Source organism: Rhinolophus ferrumequinum, chromosome 7, assembly GCF_004115265.2.
Source record: "Rhinolophus ferrumequinum isolate MPI-CBG mRhiFer1 chromosome 7, mRhiFer1_v1.p, whole genome shotgun sequence".
Classification (NCBI taxonomy): domain Eukaryota; kingdom Metazoa; phylum Chordata; class Mammalia; order Chiroptera; family Rhinolophidae; genus Rhinolophus; species Rhinolophus ferrumequinum.
The window spans coordinates 53,033,973-53,055,340 of NC_046290.1; the positions used below are offsets into that span (position 1 = coordinate 53,033,973).

The following is a 21,368-nucleotide window of genomic DNA, read 5'->3' on the forward strand; positions in this document are numbered from 1 at the left end:
ACATTAAAAGCCAGTGATGTAATTTCTTACCTGCAAGAGACTATACATTAGAGTTCCTGCACCCACAAATGTCTGTGTTGTGGTCCAAAAGGAAGAAACACTTCTTGGCTTACTCTTGGCAGAACCAACCCTGTTTGAAACATCCACTAAAATATACATGAATGAATGCCTACTGTGTGTATAGCACAAAACTCATTAGCCTATTTTTAAAATATGCTGAAAAAATTCACTGCACAACTTGAAACTAGTTTATTGCTTTTCTCCTCCTTTAAAGTCACAGAGTTCTTCAAGTTCATATACTAGGTGCTATGCTGAAAAGGTGGAGCCTGCGTGCTCCATGGGAAGGAGACCAGTTGAATGGTGGCTGCTACAGGCAGGATACGTCAATGTTTTGTGAGTAAGGATGTCTGAAGAGAGCCAGAAATACAAAATGTTCAGTACTGGGGTATCAGACCAAGAGGTTGGAATCAAACCCTCAGCATACTTTAGATAGGATTGAAAGTTCGGTGTCTTCTGCTTTAGAACCCGTAGACCGAACATTGGTCTTCATTTATCTGGTGGCAGGTATGGTCTTCAAAGTTCTGATGAAGAGTAATACCTCAGAGGTGATGTCTCAGGTATCTTGTGGACCTAATGCTGCTTCCCTTGGGACATTCTCTGATTAAAAGATTCCTCAAGAAGGTCTTGTGTGTATTTCTGTTACCTTAAGTGTTTAACTTAATTTAAATGAGAGGTTAGAGCATCATTTTCATTATTATATGATTCTTAACACAGTGTGTGGACAGTTTAAAGCAGGGGTGTCCAAACTGTGGCCCGCAGGCCAACTGCGGCCCGCGATCCATTTTTTATTGGCCCGCAGCAAATTCCAAAAATATATTTAGTTTACTTAAATAAAAAAGGTGAGGTAATACGTACTTCACCTCGAGTGAGTGGCCCGGTTGTTTGTGTATTTTACCGAATATGGCCCTTGGTGAAAAACGTTGGAAAAAGTTTGGACACCCCTGGTTTAAAGTGACTCAAAATTACTCCTCTTTGTGCTGTTTTTTGGGCATATTTTATTTCTCATAAAAATCAGTTGTAACATTTGTCAACGTTCTCATGCACTAAAAGACATCTTACATTTATTTTCTACTCAAAATTACTACATAAATATATAACATTTAAAAATTTGGGGCTCGTAATTTTGAAAACTTTTAAACAATTTATTTGGGTTAAAATAGTTAGGTATACTTAATTGTAGATAATTGAACCTGGTAAACAGTAGTAAACAGTAAACCTGGTAACCAGTACAGGACTTATTGGAAGGGTCCATCACAGAGTCACCAAAGGCGTTAGAATGACAAGATGAGGGGTGCCTCTGGGCTTTAATGGTGCAAAATGGGGCCCCAGCTTCCACTTATTTTGGAATTTCTCTCCCAAATTGGAAGTATGTTTGGTTATTGAAAAATAAAATAAGTATCCACTACATCTGAATCTACTTAATACTATGGATTTATATATAAAGTATGAGGTTTTTAAATTATAATTACAGAACGTTTAACCAATAAATTTTTTTTATCACGATTGTTCAGTCTTGATTCTTAGTAGTAATTGTGCTAATTGCTCTAGATTAATGTTGAATGTTCATCTGTCCAACTACTGGAAAATATTTATGAACAAGGCATGAAGATGCTTCTGGAATGCAGAGAGGAATAAAGGAAATCAAATTTGGATGATGCCCTCAAGGAGCTTACAGTGTAACGAGGGAAAGTCAGGTCTGAAATTCATGGTAACAAGTAGAATAAGTTAAGGGCTGTAAGAGAGGTAAAAATTGCCACCAGGCAAAGAGTAGATTGGTGTTTGCTAGAGGCTGGGGGTGGGGGAAATGGGGAAATGGTCAAAGGGTACAAACTGTCAGTTATAAGATGAATAAGTTTTAGGGATATAATGTACAGCATGGTGACTGTAGTTAACAATAGTGTATTGTATACTTGAAAGTTGCTAAGAAAGTAGATTATAAATGTTCTCACTCCACACCCCCCCCAAATAAAGGTATCTGATATGATAAATGTGTTAACTAACCTTATTGTGGTAATCATTTCCCTATATATATGTATAGCAAATCATCATGTTCTACACCTTATACTTATGACAATGTTATATGTCCATTATATCTGAATAAAGCTGGGGGAAAAAATTGCTACCAGGACTCAGAAGACAGACATTACTTTGAGCTGGAATAATCAAGAGAGGCCTTGGCTGGGCTTTGGGTTTGTCCATGCAGTGATAAGGGAAAGGACAGGCCCAGGCCTAGTACGAAAACCTAGAAAGGCAAAATTCTAGATACTCCTAGATTAGGCAATGTCAGTGGAGACTAGTAGTGGCAACAGCAACAACACAACTAATATGTGTGTGTCACTTTACAGTTTACAAAGAGCTCCTGGGTACAGAGACATACTGTGTAGTGGTGAAAGTACCCGGTCGGAGCTGGAAAGCCTTGGTTCTGATTCCTAGCTCTGCTACTTACCAACTGTATGACCTTGGCGAAGATATTGAACTTTTTGTTTCTTTTCTTTCATCATCTGAAAAGAAAAAAAAACCCACAAACTGAGATAATAATAATAATAATAATAATAATAATAATACCAACTTCATAAAAGTTTGAAGATTGTGAGCTAATATAGAAATGGGACTTGACACATAGTACCTTTCAACAATGCTAGCTGAGTTATATATATCTTGATCCTCACAATAACATTGTAAAGTAGAAATTGTTATTATCCTCATGCACAGACATAAAAACTGAGTGTGTGGAGGGGTTAAATGATTTGTTCAAGGGTACATAGAAAACTAAGGAGTTGAGGCTCAAATTCCATCGCCTGTTCTTTTTTTGTTTGTTTATGTATGTATGTATGTATGTATGTATGTATTTTACTGCATGACGCTGTAATTCAAATAACAACCAAAACTTAAGGAACATATGAATGAAGTAAATTAATTGTTGTCATACATAAGTGAAAAGAATCTGTATTTGGGGAATTTTCATTCCGATTTCCTCAGATTAAGAGAGATACAAAATGCTAAAAATGTATGTGGGGATAAATAAAAATTGTGGACTTGGCCAGCATCGTAGCTGATATGAATGCACATGAACAATTAACACTCATTTCATATCACAATGTAATTTTGTCACTGAAGCAAAAATGAATTTTCCCCTTTGGTGGAGCATCATCTCTGCCTTCCTGTAGAGTATGACATGAATTTTTATATCTTTCAAGCTCTCTTGAAGACAATATATTGAATTATGACATATTTCATTTTGAAAAATCCACTCTCTCCTTTTTATTTCTAGTGACCACATTAAGAACATTATTCTTAAACTTACTCTAAATAATGTATACTTTCTCTAATCTTCATTTTAAGTGTTAGGAAATTTTTGTCAAACTATGCACAGTAGGATAAAGGTGACTTCAGCGTGCTTACACTAGAGTGAGGTAGGGCTAGTGAAATATCTCACACTGGTATTTGGTTCATGAAAACTAATAGCCTTGAGAAATTTAATATAGAAAGCTGCACGTTTTGAGTAATATATAGATTACTTGACATGTAGGTTATTACTCAATCCAGAAGTTTTATATGAAAATGTTCAATTAAATGCTACTGGCAGTTGCTTAAGATTGTATTTTTTAATTATCCTATTTTTCATCCAATGTCTCTTCTTCTTTTGTCATTGACATTTTAGGTTGCTGATAGAATATTCAGTTAGCTCAAATGTGTATTACCATTCCAGGTGATAGAGACACATAGTAGGCGCTATGTGTTTATTGTATCAATAAGTGTTTATTGTTAAATAAATGACCGTAATTTACCATGTTCACTTTGTGGGTTACTGCTGAAATATTTCAGCTTCTACTTCACTTTTTCAAGTATGCAAGGGATTTTACTGAGCTTCTCAGCCTCTGTGTGATTAATGAGATTTCTAAGCATGTTCAAATTGGTGCTGTCGAATATCTAGCGTCTGAAATTAGAGAGTTGTTGATCGAGTATGGTAATGCCTCTTCTGGCTGAGGCCAGACAGAAAACATAGACCCTTTTAACAGGGCTTAAAATTTCTGATTGAAGAAACTTAAAGTTTCTTGAAATGAATATGAAGGCACGTGATGTGTTAATGAACTTAGCCAAGTATTTGTTTATGCCCGCATTTAATTTTGAGCTAAAGTTTGGGTCTTTAGTTTTCACAAATAGGTAGACAGATACAAAATTATAAAATTCTTCAAGTGTCCCATATTTAAGCTCTGTTTCAGTGATGTGGTTCTTTGTATATTTGATTATCTTAATTCATTGATTTCAATGGGATATCTGAAAGCTCCATTTTGTGTTTGGAATTACTAATTAGTCACAATCATATTTGAATATATTTTAGATATCAATTATGTATGGCACAGTTAAAGACATTAATGATGAGGTCAATTTTTTTTTTATATAAAAGAATGCAAAACTAACTTTTGTATGTGTTTGAACATGAAGGTATGAGCTATGATTAGCAAACCAATGATGAAGGCTTGGGAAAGGAACCTACATTGTACTTTATTATATCATTATTGTCATATCTATATGTGAGAGACAAAGCTTTATCACCCAGATCTTCTATAGTGTAAGCACTTAGCAGCAACTGGAGAGATGGACACTTTTGTCCAGGTAGCTTGCATAAGCACTCATTTAACTATCATTAATACATGTGTCTTTAAACAATTCTGTAAATGCTTTAAAGAATGCACTCACATTCATTCACTTAAAATACACTCTTCTCTTTATAGCAAGTGGTAACACATGCATATAGGAGTGTCATGCATTTTTTTCTGTTTTGAACTTATTTTTAACTCCTTGTGATTATCTGTTATTCTAAGTTGACCAGATCATTTTTAAATTCCTGTATCTGGAGGTGTTAAATCTTTTTTTCTCTCCCTCTAAATTTGGTGATGTTTGAAAACTTATGGTACGTACCCTCAAGTCTAACATCAATCTGATGAAAATATTCTATCACCTTTGTTCTGGGTCTCTCCACATTGTCGCTATGCTGCTGATTATTGCATTTGATATGAATGTTTCCTGCAGAGTATGCAGGTTTTTGACAGTGGTAATATTGAAACCATTTACTCCATCCTTAGATTGTTGACTGAAATGTTTTCAGGAACAAAATTAAAAGCATTACTGATTACCAGATATTAAACCCAGCATTCTACTCTAGGTCTGTAAAGCCTTTCTCTGACTTAGAGGAAATAAAGGTAAGGAAGGCGTTCTTTCACTTATCATTTATTCAGTAAATATTTATAAAGAATTTGCAATGTGTGAGTGAGGCTTAGAACTATACAGCGGGACTGTAATGATGAAAGGATAGACGCAGTCTCTGCTTTCAGAGGCAACATGGACTGGCAGGAAGAGCACTGAATTGTGAGTTCTGAGACCTGAATTCTAGTTCCAGTGCAGTCATGGCCTAGCTGCATAATTTTGGCAGATGTATATTTCTTTATTTATGAAATTAGCAATTGACTAGCTCTAATATTTTATTATCTTACAACTTGATTTCTTCTAACTTTGACATCTGAAAAATTTTTAAAAGCATGCCATCTTTGTGTAATTTGATTATTTAGTTTGCTATTTGACACTGGAATACTTACGATCCTATTGTCCTTCTCCAACACCAATACACACACACGGATGCACGCACACACATACACGTGTTCATGTGCATGTTTTGAAGATGTGTAGTGTTTATCTTAAGGGCAAAGTTTGTCTCCACTCTGTAAATGTGCTAAGAAAACAATATAACACAGATACTGAAGGCAGCTTGTTTTTAACTTGTAGCTAAACATGACATTCAAATGTTAATTGGATGAATAAATCTTGTTCATTTTATAGACATGGAAATGTCAATGGAATAAAACTATTTATCACAAGATAATGGTATCCTGCCGCCAGATAAATGCCAAGATGAAGATACTTATTGAAAATGTATCAAAATATTCTATTGCTATTTATTGAAAATAAAGGTTGAGGAAAAGTTCAACTTTTCAGGTCAAACATGAGAGATGCTCTGCCTATGCTACTAGTATATCGCTATATCAAACACAAGGTGCATGGTATAGCAACATGGGGAAATTCTAAGAAATATGGTCTATAAATGAATCTTTTCACTTTGCAGTATGAACATTACTGGAATAGTGCAATGAGGGCTGGGAGGAGACCCCTCATATTTATTTAGCTCTTATTATGTGTCTGACACAGTCCTGAGTGTGTTCACTGATGTAAGCCTCATGAGAACAAGATTTGAAAAGGATTACTATCCTTGTTTACCAGGTACATTAAAAGCTAAAAAACTTGCAGTCTTATAAAGAGTAAGTGCCAACACCAGGATTCAAACTCAGCCCAGACTCCAAATCTAGTGCTCTTTTTCCTCCCCCCTCACATTTCTACTTGTCTAAGTCTGAATACAGTGCCGTTTGGGTTTTGTTTTTGGGTTTTTTTGAGTGGGGGGGCGATGGTGGTTTGAGTAGATTATTTCCCCCAATTTTGTTGCACTTGATGACCAAATATGTCTGTGTATCTAATGTTTTAATAGACTGATGGGTTTTCTTTACATTATTGTGAACGTGCCTCAGGAAAACTTCACAGCCATCAGTCTGAAGGACTAGGCAGCTCTGAATGGGCCAAGTTGCAGTCAAATTGTAGCGGTTAGTCCACCTTCTCTCCGGCGGTGTCTGGTATAAAAGTTCTAGGTAACTCCCTCTTTCTGCTATTTTTCCTGAACTTAGACCTACCTCCCTATTTTTCCACTTTACTTATCTTGTGCCATAATGGTCTTCATAAAATACGTCAATTGAGTGGTTAAGGATATAGGTGAATAATTGAAGCTGTTTGAACAAAGAAAAGGAGTATTGTTGTTCGCTATAGCGTTTACTAATCTCCTCATGCCAATTCCTTCTCACTGCTAACATCCACTTCTCCACCTGCCACAAACACTGGCTGTTGATGTCTCCCTTCTCTGGACTGTCAGAGAACTGCAGTTTTCCTTTGGCAGCGATCACTTTTTCTCCCCAATATTTTCGTTGTTGATATGTTGTGCTATTGATATACTTGTCGTAGTTTCCCTACTAGATGGTAAGCTCCTTACTAGGAGAGATTGTGTGTTTTCCTTCTCTCTATTCCACATGATATCCAACAGAGTGATCTGAACATTACTCAATCAACAAGAGAGTAAAAGAAGTATGTGTATGGTCTCTGATTCTAAGGACGGCAGGACGTATTAAGACTTCAGAGGAATAAATGAGCAAACTAATCAGAAACAGTCTCAGAGATATAGAGAAAAACTGAGGGTTGCTAGATGGGAGGGGGGTGGGGATGAGGGAGAAGGTGAGGGGATTAGACAGCACAGATTGGTGGCCACAATATTGCCACGGGGATATGAAAGGCAGTTTGGGGAGTGTAATCAATAATGTTGTAAAGATTTTGTAGGGTGTCGATGGGCACTTGTCTTATTAGGGAGACCACTTCATGGATGGTGTCCTGAAATGGAATGGTCAGTCATGGAATGCCTGACCACTGCGCTGTACACCTGAGGCTGAAGCTGAATAATATTGAATGTTAACTATAATTTAATATATATATATATATATATATATATATATAGTCACAAGATACAGAATACAGCATAGGGAATAGAGTCAATGGAATTGTAACAGCTATATATGATGTTACAGGGGTAGTAGATTGGGGGGGTTACCACTTTATGAGGGGTAAAACGTCTATTACATTGTTTTGTACTCCTGAAACTAATAATAATAATAATAAAAGACTTCAGAGGCATCCATAGTGCAACCTCGTGAATATCGGAGTCTTGTCTATCTGGTTCTTGCTTTTACCTATTAGTTTTCTCTAAAACACATTTGGATTTTATTTACTTTGTAAAATTCATAGAGGCATTAAAGGGGCAGATAATTTAACTGGTAGATGGTCACAAAGGAGAGAAGCTTGCATGTTGAAATTTCCCTCGGGAAGAAAATAGTACTTCATATAGCATTATTTTGATATATAAATAGTATGAGTATTAGCAAGGATTTTTAAAAAAAATATTACTATTCTTCGAGTAGTTCCGATAGACACCAAGCACCATTGTGCCACACAGATTTCTAACTGACTGTGTTTATCATGCCCTTTCACAGATGGAAGACCTTTAGCTCTGACGGACATATGGGAAGGCGTCCATGAGTGCTATAAGAAGCGGCTGCAGCAGGGGCCATGGGACACCATCACCCAACAGGTCAGAGAGTATTTGCATTTTATTAGATGCAGTCCTTTCCCTCTGCTCATTTTTTCACCTAGTTCTGTCTCCCGTACTCTTTTTCCTGTTTCACTCTTCTATATACTTACAGATTTCAACTCAAATACAGTTTCCTTTAAAAACCCTCCTCAGACCCAGCCTTGGCTTAGCCTCTTTGTTATCAACACTCATAACACCCTGTAAGTCTTTTTTTTCAGTGCTTATCACATTTTAAATCGTATATTTGGGTTGTTTTTTTTTTTTAATTAATGTCTGTCTTTTCCACTATACTGTGTGTTCTCATGTGGACAGACCAGGTCTGTTTTATTCTTCATTGTACACCCAGCACCAGCACAGTACTTATAATATAGTAGGTGCTCAATAAAAAGGTATTAAGTGAATGAGAATAGAAACTAAGTTGGCATATACACTACAAAATAAATGATTTAGCTGGTGTGACCTGTAATATTTCGAAGTTTTACTCATAGATGCCTTTGAAAGAAAATAACTTTTGATTAATAGTAGGTTTGCAATAGTGATCTGAGAAAGTAGAGGAAATAGATCTGTGAATGTAAATACAAAAAGCAGATTGGCAAAAATGAACAAAATAAATATGTCACTCAGGTAAGTCATTAGTACTGCCTTGCTAAAATCAGCAGTTAATTTTTTTTAGAAATTTAAAAATACTCATCACCTTGTAACCAATCATGGTCTCCTTGAATATATTTTTTACTTATATCAAAATCTTATTTTTCCAAGGTTCTGTTAAGCTTAATCAAAGCTTCTTTTAAAAATGACTTTATCAGCCATTAGCATTTTCATGTCCTCTTATATGTTTGGTCATAATAATGATAGAATCCTTGGCATTTCATAAATAGTTCTTTCACCATGATTGCAAATGACCATTTTCTAGGTTTCAATTGAGGACAAAACTGGGTTTAAGTATATGTATCTTTCACACTGCCCCTCAAATTAATGTTTTCCTTTCCCTTCCCAGTTTAACTCTCCTAGACCAAGCCCTATTGCCTCACCTGGGACAATCAGTAAAGCCTCCTACCTCTGGTCTTCTGCTCCTTTTCTCTCTGCCTCTTATCATGAGCCATATCTTCTTAACGCTGCTGCATTTATCTTACCCACGTAAAACCTGTGATAGCTTCCCAAGGACCTATGCCATGGGGTCTAAATGCCTCACCTGGGCTTCAAGGGCTGCCACTCCCTGGCTCCAACCTGCCCTTTCTTTTTTTCTTTCTCTGTCTGTCTTTTTTTCATAACATCAAGAGTTTATGAAGGGAACTTACATAATGAGGCATGTCTTCGGGCAGGGGCAAGATGATGTAGATATCCTCCACTCCAACCCGCCCTTCTAAGCTTATCTTCTACTCCACTTCACACCGTCTGGGCTCCTGCCACACATGGTGATTCATTCCCTGAAGCTATCTTGTGCCGTTTGTTCTTGGAATTCTTCCCAGGTTTCGTGGGTTCCCTGTTGCCTTCTTTCTGTCTTTGTATTTCCACCTCTTGTTCTCTCCTATGTGCCTTCCTCTGAAACCCCCCTCAGCTCACAAGAATGGCCCGCTCTGAAATCCTAGTTCTGTAGAAAAGGCATGGGTGGCTGCTATGATGAAAGGTAATGAGATATATAAGCAAATCAGCCATAAAGATTTTGGCTAGAGCATTTCATTTTATGCAAACTATTTTAGATTAACCTTTAAGTATGTCAAGGTGAGTACTAAGAGTTTCAACTTCCAGTGTCTTGTCAGTGACCGCACACCATCTAAAAATGTACACTGTAGCATCAGAATCTACAGGGCCCAGAAAATGTTTGGTTGTGAGTGTAAAGGAAGATGGCAAAGGATAGGGGAAGAGAGCATCCAAAAATACATATGTATTTAACTTGAGCGTTTTTTTCTCAGCTCCTTCTCAGGTATATTTTCCATTATGTTCATGAGCCCAGTTCTTTTTCTTTTTCTGTCTCTAGCAGCCTTGTTACTAATCTCCTCAATGTAAGACTATAGCACAGTTCCTGGCGGGCTATGTCATTTTGGGTTTTAATTCTACATGTCTCTGTTCTGACTCATGTCATATGAACAAGATTCTGAACTCAACTGTATTTTCTTAGTTTTCTAATAACCTAATAACGGTGTTACGAATAGACATCTTTCCATTAGTAGAACCCCTAAGTTGCTAAACCAATCAAATGAACCAATCTATACCTTAATTGTTTTTGGTGGAATTGATTAATGTCCTTCAATTTATAGGTATTTAAGTATTGGATAGATAGCCTGTTAGTGGAACATTTTTGTCCTACCTATCATAGCATAATAATAATGATAAATCCTAACACAATAAGCATTACTATTTCTAACATCAAGAGTGGGCCCACTTAATAGGAGGGATATTTGATATAACCGAAATGCAATACAACTATAACATTTGCATATTCCTTTGGAATTTATCTTATTGGTATTCATTTGTGGACAGCTATCCCACTTTTGATAACAGACATTATTTAAGCATTAGCCTTGCTTATCACAGTGTATGGACAGGCACTAAAGACCTAACAAGAGACACCCAGTTGTTGCCATTACACTACCTGGCACTTAAAGTCATCATGAGTATTTCCTTTGGAGGTCTTCGCTTTTAATCCCAGACCCGTCAATGCGTTGGTAGTTATGTGTTCTTCTTTGCTTGAGGTGTTTGAGAGAGTTTTGTAAGGCCCCGTGCATAGGAAAAAATAGTGGAGTGAAGAAGAGGGTGTGATAAAGCACGATGGCAGAATGAGCTGATAGAACATCGGTGGCACCAAATAGTAGATACCATTTTGCAGAATTATACTAAAGAAGCATTAGCTTGCAGACTGAACATGATAATAATATCCTGTCCTCTAGAGTGGCTTAAAAACAAAAGCAGCCTTCGCATAATATAAAATGCATTTCAGTTCATTTCCAGGCTTGATTGTGCGCACATCGTTTGTTGCTCTTCATCTTTAGTAATCACACTTCTGTTCTCTCAGCATTTGTCTTGATGATAAGGACCTGCTCATGTCAGACACGAACCCTCTCTTTTGAAGACAAACCACTCATGAATCTCATACATTTGATTACGGTGATTACTCACCTGCTTTTGTCCAGCATTACAGACTACCTATTATCTCAACCCTGCAGCCTAATAAAGAACTTCCGAAAGGAAGTTAACAGATGCGTAGGTTGGATCTGCCTAAATGGGTAGAGTGAATATTACAGTAATGATCACTGGAAGGTGTGATCTCTGTGTTTTAGTAAAGAGCTCCTGTGATCTTGGCACCAGCCAAAGTCATTAGATAAAAAAGCGTACCTTCAATTTTACTTGAGGATGTATGTGTTTATGTATGAGGGTGTGTAGTGGTCAGATAAGTAATTTTTTCTTACTGTCTTCTTTTTATAAACATACACAAAAGTAGACATAATAGTATAACGTACTTACAAACTCATGGCTGATCTTTTTTGGCATCTCAATCTGGAGTTTTTTTGGAAGTAAATCCTAAATATCATATTATCTCGTCCATAAATATTTAAGTAGATATCTTTAAAAGATAAGGGCTCTACACAAATGTTTGTAGCAGCTTTATTCTTAATAGCCCATGGAAACAACACAGATGTCCTTGAGAAGGTGGATGGTTAAACAAATTGCTGTATATCCTTACCATAGACTTACTCGCCAATGCAAAGGAGCCTACTATTGACACTCGCAGCAACCCAGATGAATCTCCAGGTAATTATCCTGAGTGGGGAAAAAAAGGAAGGAAGGAAGGAAGGAAGAAAGGAAGGGAGGGAGGGAGGGAAGAAAGACCCCAGAAGGTTACATAGTATCTGATTCCATTTATCTAACATTTTTGAAATGACAAAATCTTACATTGGAGAACAGATTTGTGGTTGCCAGGTTGTTAGAGAGGAAGGTGTGGGTGGGAGAGAAGTGGGTCTGGTTGGAAAAGGCAACATGAGGTAAATTTTCTGTATCTGACTGTATCAATGTCAATATCTTGTTTGCGATATTGTACTATAGTTTTGCAGTATGTCACCATTGGGGGAACTGGGTGAGGGGTACAGGGGATCTCTGTATCATTTCTTATAACTGCATGTGAGTCTAATGCAAAATAAAAAGTTTAATTTAAAAATAAGGTAAAGATTCAAAAAATATAACCACAATATTACCATAATATTATCACAACTGAAATTATAAATTTCTTAATGTCTTTAAGCAATTAATGTTTAAACTTCCCCAACTTTTTTTATACACTTTCTTTGATCAGGATCTAAATAAGATTTACACATTAAAATGGAAAACATCTCTTAAGACATTTTGAATCTGAGATTCCCATTCTTCCCTCTTTTTTTTTTCTGTACAGTTTTTTGTTGAAGAAACACATTGTTTGTCCTGTAGTATTTGCAGTTGGATTTTTTTTCTAACTCTATCTCTATTGTGTTGTTTAGTGTTTCTTCCCGTGAAGATTCTTTCTCTTCATATTTTAGCTTTCAGTTGATTATCATCCTCCAAAGGTGACCAAGAAAGGGTTTTTATGTAGCTGTGTGAACTCATGGATATAAACGTTTTATTCATTTCAGTTCATTATAGTGATTATCTTCATTGATTCTCAATTTACCTTACCTTTGGCCAGTGAAAGTCTTTTGAAGTTGGCTTGTGAGCTACGTTGATACAGCCCAAGTAGTTTTGCTGGCTTCTTGTGTTTTGGTGGGACAAGTTGTTGCACATTTATATTGGGCAATTCCTGCTCAGACTTGAGGTCAGCCATTTTCCAAAGAGGCTTCCTTCCTTTCAGAGCCTTTATTGAGGTGTTGGTGCCAGAGAGTGTGGATTTGACTCCGCGCACCCCCACTTACTAGTTGCATGCATGACCTTGGGCAAATTGTGAACAAATTATTTGTTCATTAAAGATAATGGTAGCACCTATAGAGAATTGGTGCGAAGACTAAGGAAAGAGGATCATATATAAAACCCAACCTGTGTCATCTCTCCTTTCAAATGTATTCTTTCTAATACCTGAACTGTGCACTTTGAATTTGGAAACCAAGACTTTTGAAGAAATTTGTTTTCTGATTCCACGTACCTAAGCAAGGCTGTCTAAATACAAGTAAATGAATGGTGTTGGGAGCATAAAAGTGGAAACAAATCCATTGATTATTTTTTCTTATATGATCCCATTCAAGTACTGTGACAGAACTGGGTTGAAGATTTGTAGGGAGTGAAATAGGAGGAGCCTGTGCAATATACATTTTGAATATCCCAAATACCACTGATTTCATTTCAAAGACTTTAGCATGTCTAAAACATGCAAAAATATGATAATTACTTTTAGTGAGTTTTTATTATATTTCCATGACAAATCTCTCAGGGCAAAAAAAGAAAAATCAAAAACAACTAAAAACAAAACTCCGTGTACCTTTTGGTGAATATATTGCTTTTGACTCTCAGTGATACAGGAAGTCACTGGTTAAGGATTCTTAAATAATGAAGCTTGATATGTTGCCTGGTGATTTATAATGATGGCTGATAAACTGATGATTTAATTGTGCTTCCTCTAGTAATAATCTTAAGTGCTCGAGTGAAGTTCCAGTGATTGGCTTTCTTCTGAACTCACTCTCCCTGGAGTCTTTAGGCATCTCTTTTACACAACATCCGATAACTGACTTTTAACTGTTCCTATTTTAAATAATACAAATCAATTAAAACACACAGCTGTTTAACAGAACTTCTCCGTGTTGGTATGGGTCTCGGTGGGTATTTCCTGGTGGCTCATAATGACATCAATTTAGTGCACCTGGTAGGATCTGTGTGAACTGGAAGTGGCTTAATTCTTAAACGACAAGAAAATTAAGAAGCTTTTATGGATTGCTACTGCTGCTTCAAAATCACTGCCAGCTCTATTGATGGCTCTTTTGCGGTAAAGTTTTATTTAAATGGGATTGCAGACATCATGTGATTATTTTTTCTGTAATTTGCTGTTAATTTGTTGATTGTGAGTTTCTAGGTATTCATTCTGGACATTAATAAGTCACTTTAGTGGGTAGTTTTATGATTGTAAATGTATTTGTGTTTATTATATATAAATATGTACTGTGTATACACAGTAAATGTGTCCATTTTGAAGACTTTTTGAGAAACCTTCCAATGTTTTAATATTACTCAGTGATTCTACCACACTTTCCGGTCTTAGGAGAGTGAAATATGTTTTCATCTTTGTATCTCACTTTCTTTGGTAGCTTAGGGTAATGATGACAGTGTCATTTTTCTCTGTCTCTATTAGTAATTATTTTTAGATTGTCAGTCTGCACATGCATTGTGACTTTTAACATTTATTGAATGCTGACGCATGGGTACCATACATTGTCAAAGTACTTCACTTTCCATATTTATTTATTTATTTTTATCAATTCTGAAATATCTACTGTCACTCACATTCCATGGTGTTTTTCTTGTTTGGGGGTAAAAAAAATACATTTTTATAAATTTTGTTTGTTCCTCAGACTTTCCTTACATTATGAAATATATTTGTAAAACAGAAATATGTGAAACTTCTTTCTTAGTATTTCTAAGTAATTAATTTTTCTCAAATAATTTTTTTTGGCTTTACACCCTGGAGTGTTTTGGGAAAGTCTTAACTTCATACTAACTGCTATTGAAGCATTGGTATAAAATTACTTCCTCATCCAGCTTTTAATTTCTAAAGTTTTCTGACTATTAACCACTAATTAAGTGTTCAAATTAATCTAAATAAAAGGGGGGATGATTTATCATTTAAGAAGCTTGTCTTATTAAATTAATTTCTAACATGTTTTGTTTCATTCCATTTTAATGAGAATTCAAGATACATAGTTAAACAAGGAATGTATTTCTTATAAGTAACCAGATTATAAGGGTATATTTGGTTTTTACTTCTTTAACTTGAAGTTTTTTTCATGAGATAAGCCTGGTTAATGTTCTGTTATATCTGATTGAGCAGAATATTGCTTAGCTTTTTACCATCAAAGTTATACTTTTGACTCAGCACATGCCTTGAATTTACACAAAAGTTTTCTTTAAAGAATTTCCCAGCATTTCATTGATCCTTGGAATTTCTAGTCCAAAAAACGGAACAGCTTATAAATATAAAAATTAAATACCATTAAAAATAGTTAATAATTCATTTTAATATTACTCATCTTAGCACATTTCATTTTGATAATTACCTACCATCAATTTTTAATTTTTAATAAACATCTTAGTTCCAAAACTTCAGGTTTGAGGAATATTTATATGCTCATTTCCAGTTTCTGAGATACAGGTAATTGATGGATGAGTTCTAAGGTAGTAGCCAGAGGCAGGTAGGGCAGCCTGGGACAGCGGGAAGGCAGAGGAGACAGACTCTGCAGACACACTTACCCAGACTGGTTCTGAGTCCCTCATACAGGTATAAGCTTCCTAAGAAAGATGCTATTGCTTTTATCCTGTTTTGGCACAATGGTTGCACGCATACTTACATATTCTACAATGTAATTATTGCACTTTTTTTTCCCATTCCACTTCTTAACCCCTTCAGCTTCTCTTTTAACCTGTTATTTTCCTGATTTTTTTTTCAATGTCAGCTGCTAAATTCCCTCGTACTATATTTGCAGTCTATATTTATAGTTTAAAAGTAGGCCAATAACTAGAGATAATACCAAAATATGTAAGTCATTACAATTATTTTATTGCATGCTGATGTTATTTTTTTTCAGTATATTATGAATTTATTTCTACTTCCCTCTGTCCAACCTGAATTCGAAAAAATATTTCAATTGATGTATATACATACACTCTAATATAAGATGAATACATATACTATAATCATCCAAGCAAGGGAATAAGAACTAAGCGATGGAGGGGAAGAGACAGTTGCAACACAAAACCTAGGTTAAGGAAAGTTCTGAGCTTTCTAGAACAAAAAAGAGAAAGGAAAAGCTAATTAAATTCGTTGCTTTCATTCTGTTATGGAAGGAAGCAAACAAGTTTATCAGAGGAGACAAATTTTTTTTTTATATTAAATTTCAGAAAAATAATTTTACAAATATGGAAAAATTGTCTGCTTCATAGATACTTCTTAAAGCAGCTGTAGGAGATGAGGAGGGAATGACCTTTAGTTGTCGTTGTGAGTTACAGTAATGTACTGTGTGCGTAGGTTTACACTCTCAAGGTCTTAATCAGCAGATTACTGCTCAGACTGAGCCTGCAGATGTATTTTAAGTGCTTGGAAATTTTTTTGAATTTGAATACATTTAGACTGGGTATGTGCTCTCTACTTAACCGTGGTCACTTCCCCTCCCTATTGCCTCATACCCTGTCTATTTCACTTATTTACTTTGCCTGCCTGTCTTCTAACGGCACTTGAGTTTGCCAATTCCTATATTGATATAAGACAGAAAGAGCTTAGAGATTCTGTATGATTCTGAATGTGTGCATCTCAGTACGTATCTCAGACAATCCTCAAATAAAAGTGCTATCATCTGGGCTTACTTTTTTTAATAACTGTTATTTTTTTCTGACTAAAAAAAGTAATACATATTGATAATTTTTAATAAAATATAGAATAGCATAAATAAAGAATAAACATTACTCATAATCTTAAATAGTGAAAGTTACCACTGCTAACCTTTCAGTGCACAGCTTTCTAGAATGATTGTATACAGTCATATAATTATATATAAAATACATATGTTCACATATATGTATATATTATATATAATTATACAAAAAACACAAATGAGATCATACTATGCACCTGGTTTTTAAAATTTACATCATAGACAACTTTTCATGCCAATACTTAAATACATCTAAATTTTCCCTTTAATGACTGCATAGCATTTCATTCTAAGGCCATGCTGTAATTGTTTTAACCAATTTTATGTGGTCAACATTGAGTTCTTTTGCAGTTGTTTGTCTTATAAATAGTTTTTAAGTGAGCATCCTTTTACATATAATTCATGCACTTGTCAGGTTATTTCTTTGGAATAAATTCTTAGAAGTAGAATTGGTGAGTCAATGAATTTTCAGTTGCAAATATTTTGTTAGATAGACCCATGTGAAGCTCAGAAAAGGTGTACTCCTACTAGCAGTCTATTAGAGGGCCCATTTGAACCCTAAGAGCCTGCTCACACTGGTCATAATTGTTCTTAATGTGTTACAATCTGATGTCAATGAGGCTTCTAATTGGAGTTATGTATCAAACACTTTAACACTGAAGTTCCTGATGAATAGCTGAAAAATGGTTGTTCTTGCAGTTGACTGGCACATACATTGTAGACACTGGGGAAGTTGACGTATGGTCAGAACTAAAGGGGTCTGATTTCCATTTTTGCTAAGACTGAGCATTGTTTCTGCCGTCCCGAGGCAGCTGCAGGAGACCTGTCAGCAGGGCCAAAGCCTTTCTTTGTAAGTTTCTTTAGATTGTGCAAATGATTGAAGAGAATCTGTGGAAACTCCTAAGTCCTGCTCCTTTAAGCATGGAGGATAGGATCTTGGATTCCAAGGTTTTTGTGAGCTGGCATTGTCAGTCATCCACTTCACTCAGATAACAAAACTTATTTGGAATATTTGAGTGAGTAAAATTGTATTGAAGTGGGCCTGTCAGGATAAAGTAACTATAAATACACCCCCTCCAAACAATTAAAGAGTTAGTTAGCATTTTGAATTCTTCCAAAATATTATCCATTTGAGTCCTGAAGAACATCTTTTAAAACTGACAGATTCGGTTTTGGCACAGCTGTGCTTGAGCTGTTCCTCCTGGCAGTAATTGGCCACTAGATTAATGTGTTCTTTAAGTACAACCAGGTCATCACCATAAAGATGAGTGCTTGCTTTTCTGTTTGCTGTCACAGGAAATCAAGTTCTTACTTCTTCTAAAAGGTCTATGAAACTGGAAATAAATTTAAAAGTGTGGGGCTTGAATACAACTCTATTATATAACCTTTTAAGATTAGAACTTATCTTGTCTAAAGATTATTCCAGTAAGAAGAGCTAACATTTAGGAAGCATTTCCCAAGTACCAGGCATTCTTCTAAGTACTTTATATATATTATTTTACTTACTCTTCTGAACACCTTTATTAGATTGATGCTACTTTCTACGTTTTAGAGAAGGAGAAACTGAGGAAAAAAGAAATTATAACATGCTAAAGGTCAAACATGTACTGAGTTGCTGAAGCAGGTTTGGAACTCAGATGGCTGTAATTGAGAGCTCACCTCCTTCAGCAATATGTTCTAGCTCCTTCTATGATGCTAATCTTATTCTCAGGATAGTATTATATAAATGATACCATATTAAACTGAGTCTGATCCATTTGGGGTCAGATGAAAACTGATGAAAACTTTGAAACCTGGTCCTAGACACACAAAATTTGGCACCCTGAATCAGGAGACCCCCTCCACAGGACTTGCATCCTTGGACCTTGCAGTGGGTACAGCGGAGTAGGACTCAACATCCATGCCCCCCTCCTGCTCTTGTGCCCTTCCTGTACTGCAGATGCTGGAAAGCTAAAACACAATTCTCTGTCTCCCTCATGGAGAGGGGTCTGAAAATTGATTTAGGTTTATCATATCAGATGCATTATACAGCATTTGGAAAGCAGAAGTGTGTGGAGGTTGAAGTTGGTAGAAGCACTGTGGGTCATGGACGATGTCTGTGTGGCTTCGGTGTTAGTTGCTAGCTCTAGGAGTGTCAGGAGGCGGAGGATGGAGCCATCATTTTGTTGGTGTGAATTGCAGCATGTGTGACATGGCGCTGGAGGTCGCTGCAGCAGAGGCAGGCTTCCGATCCTGGGGATGGAGGCATGATTCTAGGATGGCAGATTCCTGATCTGAGAAGAGGCAGTAGAAGGTCTCATACTTGTAGTGTCCCATTCTCCAGTGTGACTTTGGGAATTGTCCCTGGGAGTCATCTAGAATTTGTTTATTCAGTCCCCAATGAGAGCTTTACCTAGTCAGAGTAGATTCTGTTTTGTGCAACTGAATCTTGACTGGTACAGTAATATATAGCTGCATCCAAGGACAATGTTTTCAATAGGTTGGGAGTTTGGGACTGAAATTAGAGACTCTTGGGTTCTTATTCAGGTCCTTCCACTTACTACCAGTGGGACCAAGGACAAGTAATTTGACCCTTCACCTTCCTCATTCGCAAAATGGGAAATTATTTCCATATGGGGACTGTTATAAAGACTACCCCATTGGGTTGTTGCGAGAATCATATAAGTTAATGCACGGGATGTGTTTAGCATAATGCCTGGCACATAGTTGATGCTAAGAATGTGAGCTATTATTATCATTAACCCCTAAATACTGTGAAAAAGAGAAGCAGAAGACAATTCCTTGTCTATATAGAATGGACCACTGTAGTGGTCAATAGAAGAATCATTGAGTGTCCAGTTTCCTAGAGCAGTATATGCACAGGCCAAGAATGATAGTTTATGGAGAAGAAGGAGGCCGATCTAGAGTACTTGGGGATTATATTTACTTAGTTAACTAGATAAAGAGTTTTGTAGTTCTCATTTAAAAGAAGATTTTTAAAAAGCCTGATAGCAATCTGCTTCCTCAGGAAAGACATTCTGCTTTAGATGGCTATTTTGGAGTGCTGTTTTTTATGGGATGTGTTTGGCAATTCGTGGGAGGAATGGCCTGAGACTGCATGAGCAGTAGAAGTACTCCATCTGGGCCTCAGTGAGATTCCATCTCCACATACTTCTTCCTGAACTATGCCATGAGCAGTTGCATTCTATAATCTATAGTTGTGATTGGACCTATGGCTAAACCTGCAGCTTCCTGTTGAGATAAAGATACATCTGAACATATCCTACAAAACATCTAGAATTGAATATATAGATATTGTAGTCAATTTTTTTAAAGCATTTATTGGTGACTGGAGTTGAGTTGAATACGTCTGAGTTGCTTCCTCAAATCAATATTCTCCTTTCTGCCAGGCTTTATCCTTACCCACACTCGATCAATATTCAAATAGTCTTTAATAACCAAGAATGCAGTGGCCTGTCCCTCCCACCCTCATAGTAGTTCAGGCAGGGTTTTCAAACGTAGACTTGTTAATATACAGCCAGTGGGGAACCTCCATGAGAGGATGGCCAGAGCAGTCAATGCCCTAGACCTTGGAAGGTTGCTTGTGTAACCCATTTAAAGGTTCCTACAGCCTTCCTTTCCCACTTTAACTTGGAGGTCATCACACAATCAAATTAATTGTAAACATTTGTTAAATGAGAAAATACATTTAAGAGTCCTGTAAAATGATGATTTTTGATCCTCCAAAGTCTATCTCATAAGTAGAAATAATCAGTGAAATGCAATTATTTTCCATATTTTATTCCGATTCTTCACAGACATGTTTGCCATCAGTGCCTTTATCACCATCAGCAATAGCTGAATGACCAATAGAGCTGGTCTCTTGAATATGTCAATGATGTTTCCTCTTAGTGTTGGATTTACGAGAATTGAGTTGTAACTATACACGAGTTTGGCCATTATTTTCCCCCATTCATCAAAGTGGCTATGGCTACAGGTGTGGACAATAGGGAAACGGTCTTCTCATCTGAGAGAACAGGTCTTTCTTCTACTGATGGAGCTTTAATCAAATCATTATCATTTCATGTACTCTGATCTGAAATTACTGTGCCAGCTAATTTGAGTTTCACCCTGGATTCAGGAAAGCCCCATGGTTGAGAGTGGGTATCTGGGGGCTCTTCTCTGTGTGTTAGGGTGTATGTGATGGCCTGGTGGGAAGAGGGGACATAATCTGGAAGGGGTCAAAATAAGTAGATGGGTCTTTGGAGCCCGCCACCTTACTTCAATCAAAGTACCTCCACTTCCTTCTGTTTTTAGGCTCCTTGTAAGGTTTTATTTGCAAAGTGTTCTGCTCCTTTAAGATGCTTCAAAACATCTGAGCTGGATGATATATTGTCAATATAATTCAAAAGACTGTCAAGTTAAAGCTAGGCAAGTAACATTACCTTGTTCCTCAACAAGAGGAATTTTAGTATCGAGACATGTCAGGTCTATCTTTT

The 21,368-nt window shown here is 36.4% G+C and overlaps 1 protein-coding gene across 4 annotated transcripts in view; it reads left to right on the plus strand.

Annotated features, from left to right (window-relative positions):
- ATG10 (autophagy related 10) overlaps positions 1-21,368 on the plus strand; it is a 393,520-nt gene that overhangs the window by 318,625 nt on the left and 53,527 nt on the right. For all 4 annotated transcript variants that reach the window (XR_004423559.1, XM_033110956.1, XM_033110957.1 and 1 more), the window contains exon 5: positions 8,199-8,296. Coding sequence is in view for 3 of the 4 variants with exons in the window: in XM_033110956.1 (XP_032966847.1) it covers positions 8,199-8,296 (98 nt within the window). In the remaining variant the exon portion in view is untranslated. The remainder of the gene's footprint in view (positions 1-8,198; positions 8,297-21,368) is intronic.